At 45.2% G+C, this 22,549-nt stretch overlaps 1 protein-coding gene across 1 annotated transcript in view; it reads left to right on the top strand.

Annotated features, from left to right (window-relative positions):
- LOC124613362 overlaps nt 1-22,549 on the top strand; it is a 139,028-nt gene that overhangs the window by 88,600 nt on the left and 27,879 nt on the right. The window contains exon 5 of the mRNA XM_047142061.1: nt 12,898-13,069. Coding sequence (XP_046998017.1) covers nt 12,898-13,069 — 172 coding nt within the window. The remainder of the gene's footprint in view (nt 1-12,897; nt 13,070-22,549) is intronic.

Here is a 22,549-nt window from a genome sequence, read left to right as displayed (position 1 = left end):
GAAATCTGGCCCATAGTTTGAGCCTTGCGGCCATTCTTTTGTTACTTTCTTGATAACATTTTGTATTTCTGCTTGCCCCTGCAACACCCTACCTTTGCACTAGTCGGGTAAGCTATTGTGTAGGACTGTTGCTGTCTGCATCTCTCGTAGCCTTGCGAGCAAGGTAGACCACCAGAGATTTCGAAGGCGCCTGCTACATCTATTTCTGTTTCTGCTCAGTGGACCAGGTGAGTTTCTGTGTTGGAGCACGGTCGGTCTTTAGGATAGCTAATTGTTGTGCTTTTTGAAGCAGACCAGTCAGAATGTGAGCTTTATAGGCTATGTAACCATTGTATGTATGGAGGGAACATTCTTCAACCACATCCCTTAATTTTTGTCAGTCTGCCTCGTTCAGAAGAAGTCGTTTTTGTTGACGTGAAGTTAGTGTGTTCGTGTTTGTGTATGTGTTTATGTGGATGAATATCGCGTTATGGTCACTGTATATGGCATTTTCGAGTACTTATAATTTGCTAACGTATATTATGGACTTCGGATCTGCTAGTGATATGTTAATATTGATGGACTGATGCAGTATGTAGATGTTTGTCCTGCTTCGTTTAGAACAAAGAGGCTACATTCATTCATTGTGTCAACTACGATTTACCTCCTATTATCTGTTGTGTGCGTGACATAGAGTCGACCGTGCATTGATGTCACTAAATATGAGTAATATTTTGTCCCTTGAAAATTGTGCTATATCTCTCATTTGGTTATAAAAAGGCTCTATGTCATATGATTACTATGTATACAAGGATATGATAGTCCAAGATTCTCGTCCATGTGTAATTTCAGGTGTGGCTACACGTTCAACAAAGTTATGTTGTTTTTGTGACTGTGTAATCTATGTTCGCTATTACAGTTGTAGCCTTGGCAGTCTCGATCCTTGTAATTGCTATCAGATGCTTGGGAAGGCCTGGAATTCTCCCGCCACGCTCTTCGAGACAGATTATACTTCCTGCACTGCGTTCAAGAGTCTACCCAATTCCACTCCAGCCGAAGCACTCCTATTGCAGTTTAGCTGTAAGATCTTCACAGCGGGAGGTATCTGGTAAAGGCATAGCACTTAGGTGTTGCCTCCTTAGGGTCGCAATAGAAGTCTTTATGAACTTTATCTGTGTTTAAACCTTCACCTCTTCGTGTGCATGCTTGTCGTAAGAGTCTCCAGAGTTCATAATGGTCGGTTGGCAGGTCTCTGTCCTAAGTGTCATTCTGTCGGTCTGCCCCGTTATAGGGAAACATATTTTTCCCCTTCAGAGTGACTGAGGCGCATCACCAGATGCAGAGCAAACTGGAAAATTTCCCTATTTTCTAACTACTTATGCGTGAGTTACCGTCAAGATTACCATAATCAGTTACGTTAGTATTGTGTTGTTTGGGGTTTCTGTGTGTGTCCTGTGAAACATCCTGACATTTGTCTTCCTCTATTGTTTACGTACAGTAGGAACTGTGTGTGGATGAAGTGTTTTTAACTGTATTGTTAGGTAGATTGTTTGTATTTAGCAATGGATCTTCAGTACCTTTGTTTTTCGAATACTGTTTGCCTATCTCGAGGTTATTTGGTTATTTGGCAACTGAGCGTTTTCTTTGTGGCTGTTTCCCTGTGTGTCTGTGCTGTGTGTGCTGCCACCATATGTAAAACGTACAACGGGTTTTATGTACGGTCTGCATTTGAGTGTAATTTAAATGGTGTGTTTTGACCTAGTGCATTGTTAGCAGGTGCTGTATCTTTTTGTGTTTCTTGTACTGGTGTGTCAATATGACTATCTGTCCCTTGTTTTTCGGTGTTGTAAAATGAATATGTGCTGGTATCACTGAGGTGCCCTAGCTCGTCCTTTTGTGTTTGTTTTCTGATTGTTTTGTTACATCCCCCGTTACATTGGTAGAAAACGTCCTCTTCCAGCCCTTCCATTTGCATCAGAAGTCCGTTCTGGAAGATTGGAACATTTCGTGACTTCCCCCTCGGTAGTCAACGGCTCCGTACACACATGTAATCAGTGATGTTAAAATATCTTTTCTGTATTATGTCACACGTTTGTAGCGATGTAAGAGTGTTCGTTTCTAGATCTGTTGAGACTTCTTCGTTAAATTTTTTACTTAAACTGCTGAGTGAAATTGAATGCAAGTGAATCTACTTTCTCTTTGCTTATTCTTATCATGTCAACACCGACCCACAATATTCTAGCGCAACGCAATCTGACTGCTCAAAAAAAGGATAACCTGACTTCAAATAATTAATTCAAAAGAATGGTCCTGACTAAACAGAAATCTTAACAATAACCTATACATTTCATTACGTACTTACCTGACAAGAATCTTCATTACGCGAACTACTGCAATACAGCGAGCGTCAATACTGCCAGCTAAATATCAAAGGAAAGATTTTGTTGCTAACCAAATAATGTGTTTCTTTACCTTAATAATGTGACATCCAGTTCAGACACAAACATAAATCGTCATTGACATCTAGTACAAAGATATATAATCATGAATAATATTCAATCTCCAAGTCGAACATGTAAAGATCGTTAGCCTACGCTAACACTTCAGACCTCTGCCCTCCATCAATGCTAACTTCTCACATCTAACATCCATCACTGCTGGCCGTTCACCTCCAAATGCCCAACAGTACTTCCATCGCTGCTGGCGACTAACTTCCAACTGCCCAACACTACTAGCGATTAACTTCCATCAACGAGTCCAAACAGCCACAGAGTCTCTTACAAAGAAAGCGCAGTCAGAGATCCAATACAAAGCGCTACACAGCGCTGCCAACATAGAAGCAGCCCACTTACACTGTTAATTGTGCTACATCCATGTAATGTCGCTAGGCGACTGCGCCCCGTCAATCTCTCGTTTTAGTGATGGAGACTTATGTTTGCGCTTGCATATATTGCTTCTTTGCGTATCTGTACCTGTATTTAAGGAGGGCTTTAGTGTCTGGCCGCTGAAGTTGTGATCCGTGTTAATGAACTTTATCGGTAATGTTACATTCGGTGTGTTCTATTTGCCCCTCGTACAATTGCTTGTAGGTAGGGCGGTCAGGTCCCCCTGCCTTATCACATGTCCTGTTTCTATATTTGCATGGTATACATCCAACTGTGGATTCCTGTCAGCATTCCGACTTCACACATTTTCCACAGACTGGTTCTTTATCGTAACGTTTTGGAGGGTGACCAAGGCCTCAGCAATTGAACAGCCACAAAATCTTTGATGTATAAGGGCTCAAACTGAATATAGACGCTTTTCCTTTGCAGCAGCAGAAAACGAATCCTTGGAGTGAATTCCGGAATGTTATTAACTATATGTTTACCTTTTGAGCCTGTTTTGAACTTTATATTGACTATGCAGTGGAGGTGAGAAGCGCGATGCCCAGCGTTAAAATCACGCGGTTTTCTTATGGATGGCCGAGGAAAACATTTCAGCCACACCGCCGCTGAGACTCGAATGAAAAGGCCTCAGAAGGTAGCATAAAGGGCGTACGTCTATGTAACCATCCCTTTCCCTAGGGCGGCAATTCCCATACGTTGCTTGGCTCCCACTGTCGGAGGTTCGAGTTCTCCCTCGAGCATGGGTGTGTGTGTTGTCCTTAGCGTAAGTTAGTTTAAGTAAAGTGTAAGCCGAGGGACCGATGACCACAGCAGTTTGGTTCCATAGGAACTTACCACCTACCTACCTACCCCACACGTTTCGCGGCCCAAAACAACAGCTAGCAGTGCCATGACCAACAGTAAGACATTCTTGACGACTTTGAAACCACCGATACTCCCTGGTCGATTCAGCTCTTCTATAAGGACATCGTGGGCCAGCAACCTCGTGAACGTGGTAATACTATTTTGAAGTGTAACGCGACCGCGGTTTTTTCTTTGGTGTATAGGATGGAATCTCTAATGACCGTTCAGAAAAATTCGCCGAAATTTGAACGTGATCTGAAACATGAAAGGGTGATTATATTTTTTCAGCCCTCCTCTTTGCACCCTCCACAGGAGTGATCAAAGTGAGAGGGTGATGGGGGGATGACATTTATACATGCATGTATAAAATGGCAAATGGTCCCTCTAAGATGCTCCAGTTCGTCAACACTCTGTGTCACATGCAACCCTTTTTTTGAGCACTTTAAAACTGTACCCGCAGGCAGGCAGTGCCCTGGCACCGCTACGATCCTATGTGCCCACTTGCAAGGGCGGCAGTGTAACCTGCCTACAGGTACCTAGCACTCCGTCACAGGCTGTCTCTGTTCAAATGGCTCTGAGCACTATGGGACTTAACATCTGAGCTCATCAGTCCCCTAGAACTTAGAACTGCTTAAACCTAACTAACCTAAGGACATCACACACATCCATGCCCGAGGCAGGATTCGAAGCTGCGACCGTAGCAGTCGCGCAGTTCCGGACTGAAGCGCCTAGAACCGCTCAGCCACCGCGGCCGGAGCTGTCTCTGAACAGGCACATTTTTAAAAGGGCTCTACAAACGTGATCTGGTAGCACCAGGGGTCTTACCGAAGTGGGTGGTCTTGGAGATTCCTTTGCCGTTTTATTCATGCAAGTGTCAGTGTTGCACTCTTCCTGATCACACCATATGAAGGTGCGGAACAGGAGGTCATAAAAACCAGAAGAACTCTTTGGTGCTTCGGATCACGTTCAAATTTCGTCGAATTGCGTTGAACGGTGCCTATAGGTTCTATCCTTTACACTAGAGTTACTCTCCGAAATAGTGCATCCACATTCAGTGGGGTTGCTGTCCCAGAATATCCTTAGAGATAGACTGAAACCTGAAACCTCGCCGTGTACCACCAGTCTCGAAGTTTGTCAACATCGTCGACCTGTTGCCCATTGCACTGTGAACTGTCATTTTCAACCACGAAATGCGTGGGAATCAACTCTCCAGGGGAAGGGGTAGTGTCATTAGTGCCCTTTATGCCACCTCCTGAGGCCTTTCCGCGACAACTCTGAGCCGAGGCATATCTGAAATTTTTCCCTCGGTCGCCTATTTCAACGCTAGGTGTTGCAATTCTGACGTCCTTAGCAGAGACGTCAAACGAAAGGGGCGAAATGTGGGTAAGAGTGGCTGCAACGACCTTCTCGTTGTATGACAAGTCCACGGTGGAGTTGGGCACAATTATGGTGAAATTTGGTTCCCACCTTACAACTCACATGAACTTTCGAGCTGTGGCCTTTTTTAACCATGTGTCAACATCTTGCTGTCTGAAGCGTCGCCAAGGCGGAGAGCGACGTCTCAGTGTCTTTGCGCTTTTGTATAATTACAGAGGAAGGGTGTAGACTCCTTTGAGCCTAATTTCAAACTTCTACATCGAAATGGAAGAGAACTGCGGACTTCGAAAAAACTGACCTTTTAATTTTGTTGTGCAATGTGTAAGATGTGAAACCTGATGAGTCGTTGGTAATCACCAGTCACTCTTGAAAAACGCATACTGCTGCGTTTGGACTGGTAAGAGGTGGTTATGTGCCCCTTCACGTAGTCATAGTGTAAAGGTGTGAAAAGCGAGTCGAAGTGGAGACGTGACGGAATGATGGAAAGGAAAAATCGTGTTTGTACGTGCCCATGACCACACTGTATATTGGACGAGTGACGACTGGAACGCATTGTCAGTAACATTCGGTTTCAAACCAGGCAGGAGTTTCTGCTTCCATTAAAGGTAGACTCACTCGACACGAAAATCGAATATTGCTAAGGGAACTGCCTGCTATGGACATTTGTGGTCGGGCGCCTCGCAGAAAGCCACTGGCCACAGGTACACATAAAACTGCATATCTTCAATAGGCCAAACAACACAGAAGCTGATTGGAGACGTGTAGTGTGGTCCGACGAGTTGCGATTTGCTTTATTTTTAAAAGATGCAAAGCGTCGAGCGCACTGAAGGCGTCCAATGATACGTTACTGTGAAGAGTGTATTCCGGTGGGAGGCACTTCTGTGGTGTTTCTCGCACCGTGAATTTCGCTCTCTCATTCATGTTAACCACAAACATGATCAACAATGCTTGTTCCAACAAACTTTATGATCAAGTGTTGCACTTTCCTTTACATCTTGGTAATGAGTATGGCGTGGACACTCCTGTCAAAGATGACAAAATCTGTGTTCATTGGGATGCACGCACACGTTCCAAGTCTGACGAACGCTCAGACACCCTGTCGCACGTCGACCGGCCAGCTAAATCACTCGAACTTAAACCCAAATAAATAGTTGTAAACTTAATTAATAAAGAAAAATACTGAGTAACTTGTAATGCGAAGAATTTTGTAAAATTACTGAAATGTGTTAAAGTTAATTGTAATGAAATCTGTAGGATAATAACGTACTTTTATGAGATACTCTACTTTAGATAATCACTGCATGCAGTTCTATTAGCAGTGCGCTCGGAAATTGATTGATTTGGAAATGGCTCTGAGCACTATGGGACTTAACAGCTGTGGTCATCAGCCCCCTAGAACTTAGAACTACTTAAACCTAACTAACCTAAGGACATCACACGCATCCATGCCCGAGCCAGGATTCGAACCTGCGACCGTAGCAGACGCGCGGTTCCGGACTGCGCGACTAGAACCGCGAGTCCACCGCGGCCGGCGATTGATTTGGACCTGCAATCACTAACAACAGCAGTTCCTGTCTGATTTGACGCCGATCGCCACTGATAATGTGAGACACCTGCGTCCGGTCCACATCACTTCGGATCTTTTTGCAATCACTATTCTTACACCTGGTTACATTGCTGCTAATGGCGCACGAGTTCTTCTGGACATGATGGACAGTCACAAGTTGATATAGCAACAAATATGCCAACTTCAGTCACGGTGTGAAACAGGTACGTCCGAACTCGATAGCTCCTTTAAGCCATTATGTTACGTCTTCATATCGACCCAGCTTCTTCATTACATCCGACTGTCACATACACACCATTTCACTGCCCTGATTTAAGCCAGCTTTGGAGGCTCACTTGACTGTTACCTGTTCTACGCGATCTACAGTGCTCCGAAGCGACCATCTCTTCGGCTGGCGAATAATACACTCTAAGACCAAAAAAAAAGACGCTCCATCAAGGAATTATCCGAATGGAACGGAAATCCGCAGATGTGACATAAATGTACAGGCAAAACAAATGATTACAATTTCAGACAAATTGGATTATTTATCCGAGAGAAAGGGCCTCGCAAGTTGAGCAAGTCAATAATGCGTTGGTTAACCTCTCGTCCTTATGAAAGCAGTTACACGGCTTGGCTTTGATTGATAGAGTTGGTGGGTGTCCTCTTGAAGAATATCGTGGCAAGCTGTGTTCAGTTAATGCCTTAAATCATCAAAACCCCAAGCTCGTCAGAGCTACAAATTCACAATGTCTGGGGCATCTACAGACACGTCTTCACTGGTCATCTGTGCACAGTTCGAAGCCCCACTCATCACCGAAGATAATTCTACTCCACTCACTGAGACTCCAGGCCGAAAATGCGCCTGGAGACGCCTCAGAGAGTGATGGGATACCAAACTGACTGTCGCCCACCATATGACCCAACAACCAGGAGTGATGGTGTGGGATGAAACCTTATTGGTAGCTAATCAGAGAGCGCACTGGATAAGGTTAAGGTTGTGGATGGGGCCGTAAACAGTTACTGTGAGTTGCACAATCAAACACACAACTTTATTTTCCTAAGAACCACTTATTTACACATTGGCTTAAAAGTCCACTATCAAACAATACGGCTGAAGGCCTAGTTAAAGAAAACTTGAGATGCTTTCTGGGGTGAAGGCCCAAAACCACACAGCAAACACAAGAGCGGTTGACGGCCTGGCTTATAAATCAAAAGCAATTAAAAACAGAAGGCAAATATTTTTTTAAAGAAAACCTGCAACGAAAACAATTAACGGCTGAAGGCTTACACTACACATCTGAAGGACAACTATAATTAAGGCACATTAATCAACAAATTTTTTAAGCAAGAAAATTTCTTTTAAACTATAACAGAACGGCCGAAACCTGATCAGCGTATTGCACGGCTGAAGGCCACAAACAAATTTGAAACAACGGATGAAGGCCTGAACAACAAGTCAGATAAATAATTTAGAACAAACCCCTCGGATCTTATTAAAAAAAATTCCTTTAAAGAATGCACACAGCTGAAGGGCTTATTAAGGGGTTCGTGTAAATCCTCAGCTGAAGGCCACACACAACACATGGAACAACTAACGACTTAGGGCCTGGATTACAATTTCAGATAGAACAATTTTTAAGAATTAAATCTTTTTCCTGAAACAATCAAATCTCAAAATTTTAATTTAACATGGCTGAAGGCCTTTAAGTAAAATTTTAAAAAACTGAATTAATACACGGCCAAAAGCCTCGCACAATACTTCAACAAAATGAAAACCACAATTTAAAATAAACAGAACAAGTGGTGCTCAGAAGTGTTCCAAGGGTCGGCCTGGGAAGGTAGCTCAAACGTAAGGTGAGGTGAGACAGGCAACCAAGAGTTGAAGTTAGGTAATTGGATGGCAACCCAAACTAGGGACGGCCCAAGGACCGACCAACAATTTAACCAATTCCCTTCCGTCCGACCAACGGCACGATGACGGAGAATATCGGGCGAGGACGAGAATACGAACAACATTACGCCTCCAGAAATTAGCGTCTAAAAACAGCCAGGGGGACAATAACCACTATAAGCAAATATGAACCAAACAACTTAAAAGAATGTCGAACTACACGCTCTGCTGGACAGCAACAACACAACGAGGAAAAGGCACACTGCCTACAAACTACACTAACGACCAGGGCAGGTAACTGGAGCGTTAACGGCCACAGGGCAGAAAATACCGCTGGTGCACTTCACTGATAAGTAACAGTCATTTAATAATTAATCACAGCATAGGAAGATGGCTGAAAGATTTCGCTGACTCCAACACGCCATACGATGCTGCTAGTCCGAACGGCCAATGGGCGACAACCCGCGAATGAACGAAGAGATGTCATAGTAGTTGAGGTTTCATAACAGATTAACTGATAACTCAACTTCAGCGTCCAGGTTCGGTGGGCAACGAACTTGTCACTCTCTCAGCTAACTCCTCACGATCCAACAGCGCGTGCACGCCACCAGCGGTCCCGGCCTGGCCTCACGCCGTGGAGACTTGCTTGCTGCTCCATCCCAACCGACTCACTGCATCCAACACACAGACAGCATTACAATCACTGGTGAGTCAAAACTACAAGTTACAAACGGTTTCGCGGAAACACTTCCACAAACAAGTCTAACGATACTAAAAACAGTCACTGAGAAACAAGAAGGACGAATCACAAGTCGACACACACAGAGAACCCAGAAGTAGTCGACGACCAAATACACGTCGTCCGAGGAGACGACTATCCGAAGGACCGACCAAGGTCGTCCCCACTCAAATCATGTGCGCCAGCAACTATCGGGTGGGTCATGGCTGTCCAGACCCCACTGCTGCTCCGTCCTGACTCTATTCGAACGCACTCCGAAGCAGAGACACTGGCTCGAACCCAACCATGCAGAGGGAACACTTGCCCATTGGGCACCGACATCTCCACACAAGCAAGGAACCGACCCACGTCCCGCAAGATGACCAACTGAAGGGGCCCAGATGTTGTGACTTAGCAAGACAGCCAAGTCACAACGAGAGGAAGCCGAAAGGCACGCGTTAAGCTCACGCAGATTGGCATGAGGTCTGGAACAGTTAAAAGGAAATGAGAACTTAGAAAATGGACGCAGTTGCTATAATACTTAACTTTAATCCACATTTGTAGAACATCGCTCTTGATGATACATGCTTCACAATATTAATTATCAAAGCTATGGCGCCTTGCTAGGTCGTAGCCAATGACTTAGCTGAAGGCTATGCTAACTACCGTCTCGGCAAATGAGAGCGTATTTGTCAGTGAACCTTTCCTTGCAAAGTCGGCTGTACAACTGGGGCGAGTGCCAGGACGTCTCTCTAGACCTGCCGTGTGGTGGCGCTCGGTCTGCAATTACTGACAGTGGCGACACGCGGGTCCGGCGTATACTAATGGACCGCGGCCGATTTAAAGGCTACCACCTAGCAAGCGTGGTGTCTGGCGGTGACACCACACCAGAAGCGTTCGGTAGACCAAATACACGTCGCCAGATGAGACAACCGACCGAACGACCAACCAACGGTCGTCCGTGCTCAATTCTCCTTCCGTCGGACAGTGCATATGTGTCGCCAGCGGTTGGGCGAATACTGGCTGTGCAGACCTCACTGGAGCTTCATCCCGACTCAACTCACCGCACACCCTGACCCGGAAGTGCTAGCTCGTCGCTCGACAGTGCTCTTATTTATAGCGCTGCTGGTGCCACTCACGGGTAGGCAGGTCAGCAACTTAGTGACGCCAGTAAATCGAATAAGAAACGGGACGGCGGTACCGCAAAGACAAGATGTCAAGTAATAAACGGCATGAACATGAGTCGTGCGCGGCTCATGGGGTGCCATTTCTTTTCGTAGAAGGGCTCCTTTCGTTGTCATTCATGATACCTTTACAGCAGAGCAGTAAGTCGACGATATTCTACGCCCCGTTATTTTGGCCTTCATGGCAAGCCATCCTGGGCTTACGATTTAGCGACACCATGTATGCCCGCACACGGCAAGTGTTTCTATTCGCGCTTGCCGAAGGCTGCCTTGGACATCAAGGTCGCCGGATCTCTCCCCATTTGAGAACGTTTTTAGCATTATGGGCAAGGCCCTCCAGCCAGTTAGAGATTCGGACGATATAATGTGCCAATATGACAGAATTTGGCCACTATCCAACGACTCTACTAATCAACCCCAAACCGAATATCTGCTTGCGTAAGGACCAGAGGTGGACCAACGCTTTACTGACTCGCTCAATTTGTGAAGCTTTTCCTCTTGGATAAATAATCCAATTTTTCTGAAATTTTAATCATTTGTTTGCCTGTACATTTATGTGACATCTGCGGATTTCCGTTCCATTCGGATAATTCTGAAATTGTAATCATTTGTTTTTCTTTACATGTACATCAGATCTACCATTACATCTCATTAGCATGATTCTTTCGTGGTGCATCGTATTTTTCAAAAATGTATTTGGTGTGGTAAACTTATCTGCAGCGTAAAATACCCCCATTTGTGAATCCGTGAACACCGAACTCCCCCATTCCCTCTTTGCCTCACTTGCAGTTGATAGGAATCTGCATAGAAAGATACAAGTCCTACTATGGACTGAGACCTGAAGCAGCTCACCCTGCCCGCTTGGACCAGGATACAATTGTACACTCATGCTCATAAATTAAGAATAATGCTGATACATGGTGAAAGAACGCTCTGGTGGGTGGTTTGCGGGTTTAAATCACCAAGGGGTATGTCCATGCGGTGCATTTGACCTGCCGTCATCGCACGGTGGCGCTGGCAGCAGTCCACATACGCAGAGGTGTGTTGGTTCATCTCAGAGTACAGTGCAGCGAGTAAGTGTACAGACGTTTTCAGACGTGCTAATGGTGACTGTGGGTTGAAAATGGCTCAAAGAACACATATTGATGACGTTATGAGGGGTAGAATACAGGGGCGACTGGAGGCTGGTCAAACACAGCAGGTTGTATCATGGGCCCTCCGTGTGCCACAAAGTGTGATCTCAAGATTATGGCAACGATTCCAGCAGACAGAAAACGTGTCCAGGCGCTACAGTACTGGACGTCCGCAGTGTACCATACCACAAGAAGACCGATATCTCACCATCAGTTCCCGCAGACGGCCACAGAGTACTGCAGGTAGCCTTGCTCTGGACCTTACCGCAACCACTGGAACAGTTGTGTCCAGACACACAGTCTACAGACGACTGAACAGACATGGTTTATTCGCCCGAAGACCTGCAAGGTGTATTCTACTCTCCCCTGGTCACAGGAGAGCCCGTAGATCCTGGTGTCAAGAACACAGTACATGGTCATTGGAACAGTGGTCCCAGGTTATGTTCACGGCCGAGTCCCGGTATAGTCTGAACTGTGATTCTCGCCGCGATTTTCATCTGGTGTGAACCAGAAACCAGGTACGAAACCCTTAATGTCCTTGAAACTGTATAGAGGTCGTGGTTTGATGATGTGTGGTCGGATTATGATTGGTGCACGTACACCCCTGCATGTCTTTGACAGAGGAACTGTAACAGGTCAGGTGTATCGGGACGTCATTTTGCACCAGTATGTCCGCCTTTTTTTGGAGTGTGCAGTGGGTCCCACCTTCCTCCTGATGGATGATAACGCACGGCTGCACCGAGCTACCAACATGGAGAAGTACCTTGAAACAGAAGATATCAGGCGAATGGAGTGGCCTGCCTGTTCTCCAGAACTAAACCCCATCGAGCACGTCTGGGATGCTCGCGGTCGACGTATCTCTGCACGTCTTCAAACCCCTACGACACTTCAGGAGCTCCGAAAGGCACTGGTGCAAGAACGGGCGGCTGTACGCCAGCAGCTGCTCGACCACCTGATCCAGAGTATGCCAACACATTGTGCGGCCTGTGTACGTGTGCATGATGATCATATCCCATACTGACATTGGAGTACATGTGCAGGAAACAATGGAGTTTTGTAGCAGATGTGTTTCGGGACGGTTTTCTTATCACCAGTGGTGTGGACTTACAGATATGTGTCGTGTGTGTTCCCTATATGTCTATGCTATTAGTGCCAGTTTTGTGTAGTACCACGTTGTATGGCACCACATTCTGCAATTATCCTTACTTTATGAGCATGAGCGAATATCTTTTTTTTTTTAAAAAAAAAAAAGGTTCTTCGCTTTACACGTTAATAGCGTCGGCACTCCTAGGGCGGCGCAGACTACTTGCTGGCTGTGACTTGTGTGTGCTGCAGACTAGCGCGACCCTGTACCTGTGCTGGCACACGCTCCGGGGCCGCGCCGAGCTGGCGGCGCTGGGGGAGGCCTGCGACGACTGGGCCTCCTGTCTGCAGCCAGACGGCCGGAGCGACGTCAGGGCGAACGACACCCAGCCGTTCGCATGTGCCCTCTACTCCTTCTGTCCAGGTAGCGGGCAGCCGAGGATAGAGAGCCTGTATAGGGAGAGAGTGGCCATAGGCGAAGTTGCCCGTGATTGGTTGATTAGCTTTGGCGCCATTTTCTGCCAAACGTCTCTCGCGCTTCCTATGTTCGCCGTGCTTTTGAGTTGAATTGAAGTTCAGAGGACTTTTGGAAACGATTAAAAGGTATTTGAATTACTTAGAAACTTATGCGTTGTGCATGCATGTTCGATTTAGTTGTATATCGTGTTCAGTGCGTAATTAGCGTTTGCGATCTTAAATACGAGTTGAAATAAAGAAAGCGTTTTGTGATGAAGTCGGTAGGCCTACTTGTTTGGAGTAGGTAGGCCTATTACAATTTACTGCACCTTTAAGCTCTTATTTCTTTAACAGTTCGTGCATACTGGTAGCATCACAAGCTTTTCTGAAGCCAATATCTGACAGTCCTTGCTGGAAACAGAAAGTTCCTGTAATTGTTGTGCCATGCTCATTCGACTTTATAGCGTCAAACTTTATTTCGTTCCGAATCAGAACACTAGGCATTATTTTGGTTTCAGTATTATTGCCTGACTGTTGACGCAGGCAAGTTGTAAGCACGTTTTCTGCAGTTGTCGTGGTTGCTGAAACATTATTCGTAGTAAATAATTGTAGGTACTCTTGAAGACAGTTTTTAATAGGCCTACTTACTGTGGGGCAGAAGGGAAACGGTAGTTTTCTTGTTATATTTGGTCGTTATTACAGTAGCCTATATTTAACATTACCTGATTTTTGTAATCTTTTTCGTTTCTTATGTAGGAGAGGTATTCAGTATATATATATATATATATATATATATATATATATATATATATATATATATATACTCCTGGAAATTGAAATAAGAACACCGTGAATTCATTGTCCCAGGAAGGGGAAACTTTATTGACACATTCCTGGGGTCAGATACATCACATGATCACACTGACAGAACCACAGGCAACAGAGCATGCACAATGTCGGCACTAGTACAGTGTATATCCACCTTTCGCAGCAATGCAGGCTGCTATTCTCCCATGGAGACGATCGTAGAGATGCTGGATGTAGTCCTGTGGAACGGCTTGCCATGCCATTTCCACCTGGCGCCTCAGTTGGACCAGCGTTCGTGCTGGACGTGCAGACCGCGTGAGACGACGCTTCATCCAGTCCCAAACATGCTCAATGGGGGACAGATCCGGAGATCTTGCTGGCCAGGGTAGTTGACTTACACCTTCTAGAGCACGTTGGGTGGCACGGGATACATGCGGACGTGCATTGTCCTGTTGGAACAGCAAATTCCCTTGCCGTTCTAGGAATGGTAGAACGATGGGTTCGATGACGGTTTGGATGTACCGTGCACTATTCAGTGTCCCCTCGATGATCACCAGTGGTGTACGGCCAGTGTAGGAGATCGCTTCCCACACCATGATGCCGGGTGTCGGCCCTGTGTGCCTCGGTCGTATGCAGTCCTGATTGTGGCGCTCACCTGCACGGCGCCAAACACGCATACGACCATCATTGGCACCAAGGCAGAAGCGACTCTCATCGCTGAAGACGACACGTCTCCATTCGTCCCTCCATTCACGCCTGTCGCGACACCACTGGAGGCGGGCTGCACGATGTTGGGGCGTGAGCGGAAGACGGCCTAACGGTGTGCGGAACCGTAACCCAGCTTCATGGAGACGGTTGCGAATGGTCCTCGCCGATACCCCAGGAGCAACAGTGTCCCTAATTTGCTGGGAAGTGGCGGTGCGGTCCCCTACGGCACTGCGTAGGATCCTACGGTCTTGGCGTGCATCCGTGCGTCGCTGCGGTCCGGTCCCAGGTCGACGGGCACGTGCACCTTCCGCCGACCACTGGCGACAACATCGATGTACTGTGGAGACCTCACGCCTCACGTGTTGAGCAATTCGGCGGTACGTCCACCCGGCCTCCCGCATGCCCACTATACGCCCTCGCTCAAAGTCCGTCAACTGGACATACGGTTCACGTCCACGCTGTCGCGGCATGCTACCAGTGTTAAAGACTGCGATGGAGCTCCGTATGCCACGGCAAACTGGCTGACACTGATGGCGGCGGTGCACAAATGCTGCGCAGCTAGCGCCATTCGACGGCCAACACCGCGGTTCCTGGTGTGTCCGCTGTGCCGTGCGTGTGATCATTGCTTGTACAGCCCTCTCGCAGTGTCCGGAGCAAGTATGGTGGGTCTGACACACCGGTGTCAATGTGTTCTATTTTCCATTCCAGGAGTATATATATATATATATATATATATATATATATATATATATATTGAATACCTCTCGTACATAACAAACGAAAAAGATATATATATATATATATATATATATATATATATATATATATATATATATATATATATATGTATATAATGTGTCTGTGTGAAATAAAGTATATATATATATATATATATATATATATATATATATATATATATAATGTGTGTCTGTGTGAAAGAAAGTCGTAAGCAGTTGTTTACTTGGGACATGCGAAAAGTTTGAAAACGTGACAAGAAGTACTAATGCGCCTCACACTTTTTGCATGTCACAAGTAAACAACTGCTTACGACTTTCATTCATCTGACGTAATACGGGTACGTTAAATCTTGAGCGTCATGCACTTCCGATACAAAACAAATGCTATACACTATATTTTTTTATTTGCGTTACTTTCATTGCAGTATGTCTAGTAAACGAACTTTAAAGGAGATAAATGCAAGTAACGAATAATTTTTACAGCCACTGTATCAAATTTTCCTGTGCTGTACGTAGTAGGCTACTATGAGTATATTATAGCTGTAAAGAAAGGCATTTAACGAATTATTTCGCCATATTGTTTTGTGCTTTTGAATCGGTGAGTGTGTACTCCACTACTCCACTACTGGCCACTCAAAACTCCGCCCGCAGTTCGGCAGAAAAATGACCGCCGTATCGTCCGGTTGACCACTCTCTCCCTATACAGGCTCTCTAGCCGTGGAAGGCCAGAAATGCTATTAACGTTATAAGGAAATCGTGGTGACAATTTACAACGTGTGTCATACCAGAATTCGAGCCCGGAGTTCCTGCCCACCCAAACAGTCCCTTTAACCATTAGACTATCTGAGCATACCTCAAAGACTGCCTCAAACTTTCACTGTCTCTGATGCTTCTGCCTATGATTTCTGAACACTGTACCGTAGGGATCTCCATTGGGGTACATGGGAATAGCACCACTGAAGGGGAACTCAGTTGGGTCAGACCCATCTACATCTACATGGATACTCTGCAAATCACGTTTAAGTGCCTGGCAGAGGGTTCATCGAACCACCTCCACAGTTCTCTATTATTCCAATCTCGTATAGCGCGCGGAAAGAATGAACACCTATATCTTTCCATTCGAGCTATGATTTCCCTTATTTTATCGTGGTGATCGTTCCTCCCTGCGTAGGTCGGTGTCAACAAAATATTTTCGTATTCGGCGGAGATAGTTGGTGATTGGAATTTCATGAGAAGATTCCGTCACAACGAAAAACGCCTTTCTTTTAATGGTTTCCAGCCCAAATCCTGTACCATTTCTGTGACACTCTCTGCCATATTTGGCGACAATACAAAACGTGCTGACCTTCTTTGAAATTTTTCGATGTACTCCATCAGTCCTATCTGGTAAGGGTCCCACACCGCGCAGCAGTATTCTGGACGAACAAGCGTAGTGTAGGCAGTCCCCTTAGTAGGTCTGTTACATTTTCTAAGTGTCCTGCCAATAAAACGCAGTGTTCGGTTAGCCTTCCCCACAACATTTTCTATGTGTTCCTTCCAATTTAAGGTTCAAAAAAATGGTTCAAATGGCTCTGAGCACTATGGGACTTAACATCTGTGGTCATCAGTCCCCTAGAACTTAGAACTACTTAAACCTAACTAACCTAAGGACATCACACACATCCATGCCCTAGGCAGGATTCGAACCTGCGACCGTAGCGGTCACGCGGTTCCAGACTGAAGCGCCTAGAACGGCACGGCCACACCGGCCGGCCCAATTTAAGGTGTTCGTAATTGTAATACCAAGGTACTTAGTTGAATTTAGGCATTTAGAATAGACTGATTTATCGTGTAACCGAAGTTTAACAAGTTCCTTTTAGCACTCATGTGGATGACCTCACACTTTTCGTTATTCAGAGTCAACTGCCACTTTTCGCACCATTCAGATATTTTTTCTAAGTCGTTTTGCAGTTTGTTTTGATCTTCTGATGACTTTATGAGTCGATAAACAACAGCGTCATCTCCAAACAACCGAAGACGGCTGCTCAGATTGTCTCCCAAATCGATTATATAGATAAGGAATAGAAAAGGGCCTATAACACTACCTTGGGGAACGCCTGAAATCACTTCTGTTTTACGGGATGACTTTCCTTCAGTTACTACGAACTGTGACCTCTTTGACAGGAAATCACAAATCCAGTCACATAACTGAGACGATATTCCATTGTTGTTGTTGTTGTGGTCTTCAGTCCTGAGACTGGTTTGATGCAGCTCTCCATGCTACTCTATCCTGTGCAAGCTTTTTCATCTCCCAGTACCTACTGCAACCTACATCCTTCTGAATCTGCTTGGTGTATTCATCTCTTGGTCTCCCTCTACGATTTTTACCCTCCACGCTGCCCTCCAATACTAAATTGGTGATCCCTTGATGCCTTAGAACATGTCCTACCAACCGATCCCTTCTTCTGGTCAAGTTGTGCCATAAACTTCTCTTCTCCCCAATCCTATTCAATACTTCCTCATTAGTTATGTGATCTACCCATCTAATCTTCAGCATTCTTCTGTAGCACCACATTTCGAAAGCTTCTATTCTCTTCTTGTCCAAACTATTTATCGTCCATGTTTCACTTCCATACATGGCTACACTCCATACGAATACTTTCAGAAATGACTTCCTGACACTTAAATCAATACTGGATGTTAACAAATTTCTCTTCTTCAGAAACGCTTTCCTTGCCATTGCCAGCCTACATTTTATATCCTCTCTACTTCGACCATCATCAGTTATTTTGCTCCCCAAATAGCAAAACTCCTTTACTACTTTAAGTGCTTCATTTCCTAATCTAATTCCCTCAGCATCGCGAAGAGAAGGCATTGATTGTTTCTTGCCGCTAACATACTTCACATACGACCAGAATCTCTTTGGATATTCCATAAGCACGCAATTTCAATACGAGCCGCTTGTGTGGTACCGTGTCAAAAGCCTTCCGGAAGTCCAGAATTACGGAATCGATCTGAAATCCCTTGTCAATAGCACTCAACACTTCAGGTGAATAATGAGGTAGTTGTGTTTCACAGGAACGATGTTTTCTAAACCCTTGTTGACGGTGTGTCAATAGACCGTTTTCTTCGAGGTAATTCATAATGTTGGAACACAATATATGTTCTAAAATCCTGCTGCATATCAACGGTAACGATATGGGCCTGTAATTTGGTGGTTTACTCCTACTACCTTTCTTGAATATTGGTGTGACCTGTGCAGCTTTCCAGTCTTTGGCTACGGATCTTTCGTAGAGCGAACGGTTGGACATGATTAAGTATGGAGCTAATGCATCAGCATACTCCGAAAGGAACCTAATTGGTATACGGTCTGGACCAGAAGATTTGCTTTTATTAAGTGATTTAAGTTGCTTCACTACTCCGAGGATATTTACTTCGACGTTACTCATCTTGGCAGCTGTTCTCGATTCGAATTCAGGAATATTTACTTCATCTTCTTTTGTGAAGGCAGTTCGGAAGGCTGTGTTTAGTAACTCTGCTTTGGCAACTCTGTCTTCGATAGTATGTCTATTGTTATCGCGGAGAGAAGGCATTGATTGTTTCTTGCCGCTAACATACTTCACATACGACCAGAATCTCTTTGGATTTTCTGCCAGGTTTCGAGACAAATTTTCATTGTAAAAACTGTTACAGGCATCTCGCATTGAAGTCCGCGCTAAATTTCGAGCTTCTGTAAAAGATCGTCAATCTTGGGGATTTTGCGTCTGTTTAAATTTGGCCTGTTTGTTTCGTTGTTTCTGCAACAGTGTTCTAACCCGTTTTGTATAACAAGGAGGATCAGCTCCGTGGTGCACTACCTGCCACAGCCGATATACAAGTTGGGCATAGTCTTTCTCTGACTACAAAAATTTATTATAAGGAGCTACGCTAGATATGTCTGCGCAGTTTGTTGCAAATGGTAACTTAACTCATAAGTTTTCTTATGAACATACTTCTACATGTGCTGCGTTTGTTAGCCCTAGAACGTCTAGGCAATATTCAATTTTATATTAAAGTGCCTTAGTTTTCCGAATTACGATGCAGTGTTATTTATGACGTGCATACATACCCAAAGGAACATTGCATCGTAATTCAGAATAACACCGACACCGTGATATCGTATTTTTCCACGACACCAAGCAAGCGACTTTCAAGTAAAATGTCTCCCCTATATGGGAAAATACATAATGGATGTCGAATACGGGTTGTAGACACGTGAATGACGACATGTGGAAGTTTTGGTCTGGCAATGAGTCGTGCTCTGATAGCCAAACGGTAAGGCGGCCGCTCGCGATAAACGGTACATCTGCGTTCGTGTCCCACTCCGGCACAAGTTTTCATTGTCGTCATTCCATTATACAGCTCATGACTGTCCGTATTCGCAGCTGCGATTACATTTCAGACATTCAGTTTCTCTCCGCGTTTTTGCTATCATCTCTACTCTCACCATCTCTACAGCATCTTGTATTCATGCTTTAAGAGTCTGCAGATCAGGAACTGTTGAGCTGGATGCTTTATCCTTAACGTAGCTGCTCAAAAAAGTTAAGAGCTCGTATGTCAGATGAACTTGGTGGCCATGACGTTGTACCGTCTCTACAGACCCATTTGTCCAGAAATGTTACATCCAAGAACTGGTGAACAAATACTCCCCATTGCGGCGGTGCATCATCATTTCTATGACTGAGATGCAAAGTATACTTTCAACATGTCCAGGTAAGTAATTGCCGTAATGGTAGGCTCAGTGAAAATGAACAGTCCAATACCTGCGTTGTGCATTAAGCCACACCACAGATTCATTTTCGAGCTGTCCCTTATCTGCTGTACAATGATACGTGGGTTCTCCATCCCCCAGATAAGGACATTACTTCTGCTGACTTCCCCAGAGATGCAATAAGTCGCTTCATCGAAACAATAGTTATTAATGTAGTGGTGGTCTCCATATATTTTCACCAGCACGTTCCTAACAAATCAGAACATCTGAACCTATCATCTGGTTTAAAAGCTTGCAGGAACCGCACTTTGTATGCATGCGATTGCAGCCGTTTGCGTAAAATCCTCACCATAGTGCCCTGAGGTATGCCTGTTCATCTGAAAACATGACGTGTCAATTCCTGCGGACAGCGTTGAAATGCTGTATCTGTGGTATCAATAGTGTTGTCACTCACTCCAGGTCTACTGCGTCCTGCATCATCGCCAACACTGTTGGTATATTCAAGCTTCTGATACAATCTTTCGACGCTGGCAGATCTCAACCATAGGCAGTCTGGAACTGTCGCTGAATTGTAAGAGACCACCATGTTTCAAGAAGCCACAAAACACATTGCGCTTTTTCCTGAATGAACACCACTGCAACAGACAGTACTCCTAAATTAAAGGCATCGCAGGAATCGAGCTTGGGTTTTCCTCTGGTTGCGAGAAAGAGGATGATAGTGGTGTGCCCACGGTTGGTGTGCCCACAGTTGGTTCATGATGACAGAATAACAACATTTATTGATCAACTGAAATACATTAGCTGTTGATCCTCCGGATATTCGGATATTCTTGGCAGTGACGAAAGTGGCCAGCCAGACGCTCACAACGTGCGCCCGCTGCTGAGACTGTAGCTGCGCTGGAGTAACTGGAGTACGCTGCTCTGGCAGCGGCGTTACATACAGGCTTGCTGGATCGTACCGCGGCGGCTGGAACCACGCCCTCAGGCCTCTGTTGTAATCACTGCTAGGGGGCGTGGCGGCGGCGGTAATGGGACAGGTCAGTGCCCTGTCTCAGCGACCATCTACGGCGGCGGCAGTCTGGCGTCAGTGGGCCAGGGTCCCAGGCTCCAGCCCCAGTCATGGAGGCAGCGTCCCAAGACGATGGCGACAGTGCATTACCTCAGGTGATGATTCCCATTACAGGTGGCTGCCTGCTGACAGCGTCTCACGATAGAGAGGGCTGCATGGACTTATCCTCTTCTGCACCCACTTGCATCCTAGCACTGAGTGGTATTTAGGGCAGTCACTTACTCTTGTACAAAAAGGTGTGCATTATTCAAGAACACATTTTCAATAATTGGCCAGCAGCCATAAAGACTTAACAACCATTGAAATTCAGTACAAAAGAAGCCTAAAGAATTTGTTGATGGCCAACTCCTTCTACTCCATTGATATATATATATATATATATATATATAATATGTGTGTGTGTGTGTGTGTGTGTGTGTGTGTGTGTGTGTGTGTGTGTGCACACAATCTAACATTTAACTTTTGCACCATTTCAGTGCAGTAATGTGTTCATTGTAAATAAGAGTGTGTGTGTGTGTGTACGTACAAGTACAATCTAACTTCTGCACCGTTTCAGTGCAGAATGTGTTTATTGTAAATGAGTATTGTAGTAGTTCTGTTATATGTTTATTACCTTATAAATAAAAAACTTTTTTTAAAATTTTAAATTCACTGCATTAATGCGATCTTAGTAAATGAGTGTCTGTAAAATGATTCTTTCATATAGTGTTCATTAAAAAAAAAAAGACAATCATTCCACTTGGGACCTGTGGAAGGTACATTAGCTTACTTGTTTCAGTTGTAAATATTTGTCATGTATTATTGTTTTCTGACATGTTCTACACCCTGGAGGACCTTCTCACTATGGATCAATTGGAATGAAAGTAAATCTAATCTATCTAGGTGTTCCGTCTTCCATCCGCGCCCGTTCCCGCTGTGTTCCTCGCTGGGTACGCGCCAGCCAGACGCGTTCCTAACACTATCAACACGCTGCAGACGTTCCTTATGCCATTGTCGACCGCTCCGGCTTTCTATCGTGCCCTTGTCATTCTCCTGGCATTGAGGGTTCAGTAAGCATCTACAAGGTGCGCTTCCTGGCGAATCGGGCTGCTGTGGGAATTGTATATGCTGTCCATGCAACCCGCAGCAATCTCTCGTGGCGGGGCCGCCATTTGGAGTTCTGTATCGTGTCTGCTCCCAGGTTGTGTGGTGCCTGAGGTTTCGGGTGGTTGATGTTGTTCCCTCTCTTGTCCGTGAGCGCTACAGTTGTCTCCGGAGGAGGTAGTTGCCACCTGGTGCTCCATAACAGATTCGTTTCATTTGTTTACGCCCCTGGTCGTCTGTGCTCCATTATCGGAGAAGATAACGTTTTTCCATTGTTTCTGCAGCAGTAACAAAGCCGGATTCCGCGCCACACAG

Source organism: Schistocerca americana, chromosome 4 (genome assembly GCF_021461395.2).
Source record: "Schistocerca americana isolate TAMUIC-IGC-003095 chromosome 4, iqSchAmer2.1, whole genome shotgun sequence".
Classification (NCBI taxonomy): Eukaryota; Metazoa; Arthropoda; class Insecta; order Orthoptera; family Acrididae; genus Schistocerca; species Schistocerca americana.
Note: the sequence above shows the minus strand (reverse complement) of the source record. Positions and strands in the feature narration are given on the sequence as shown.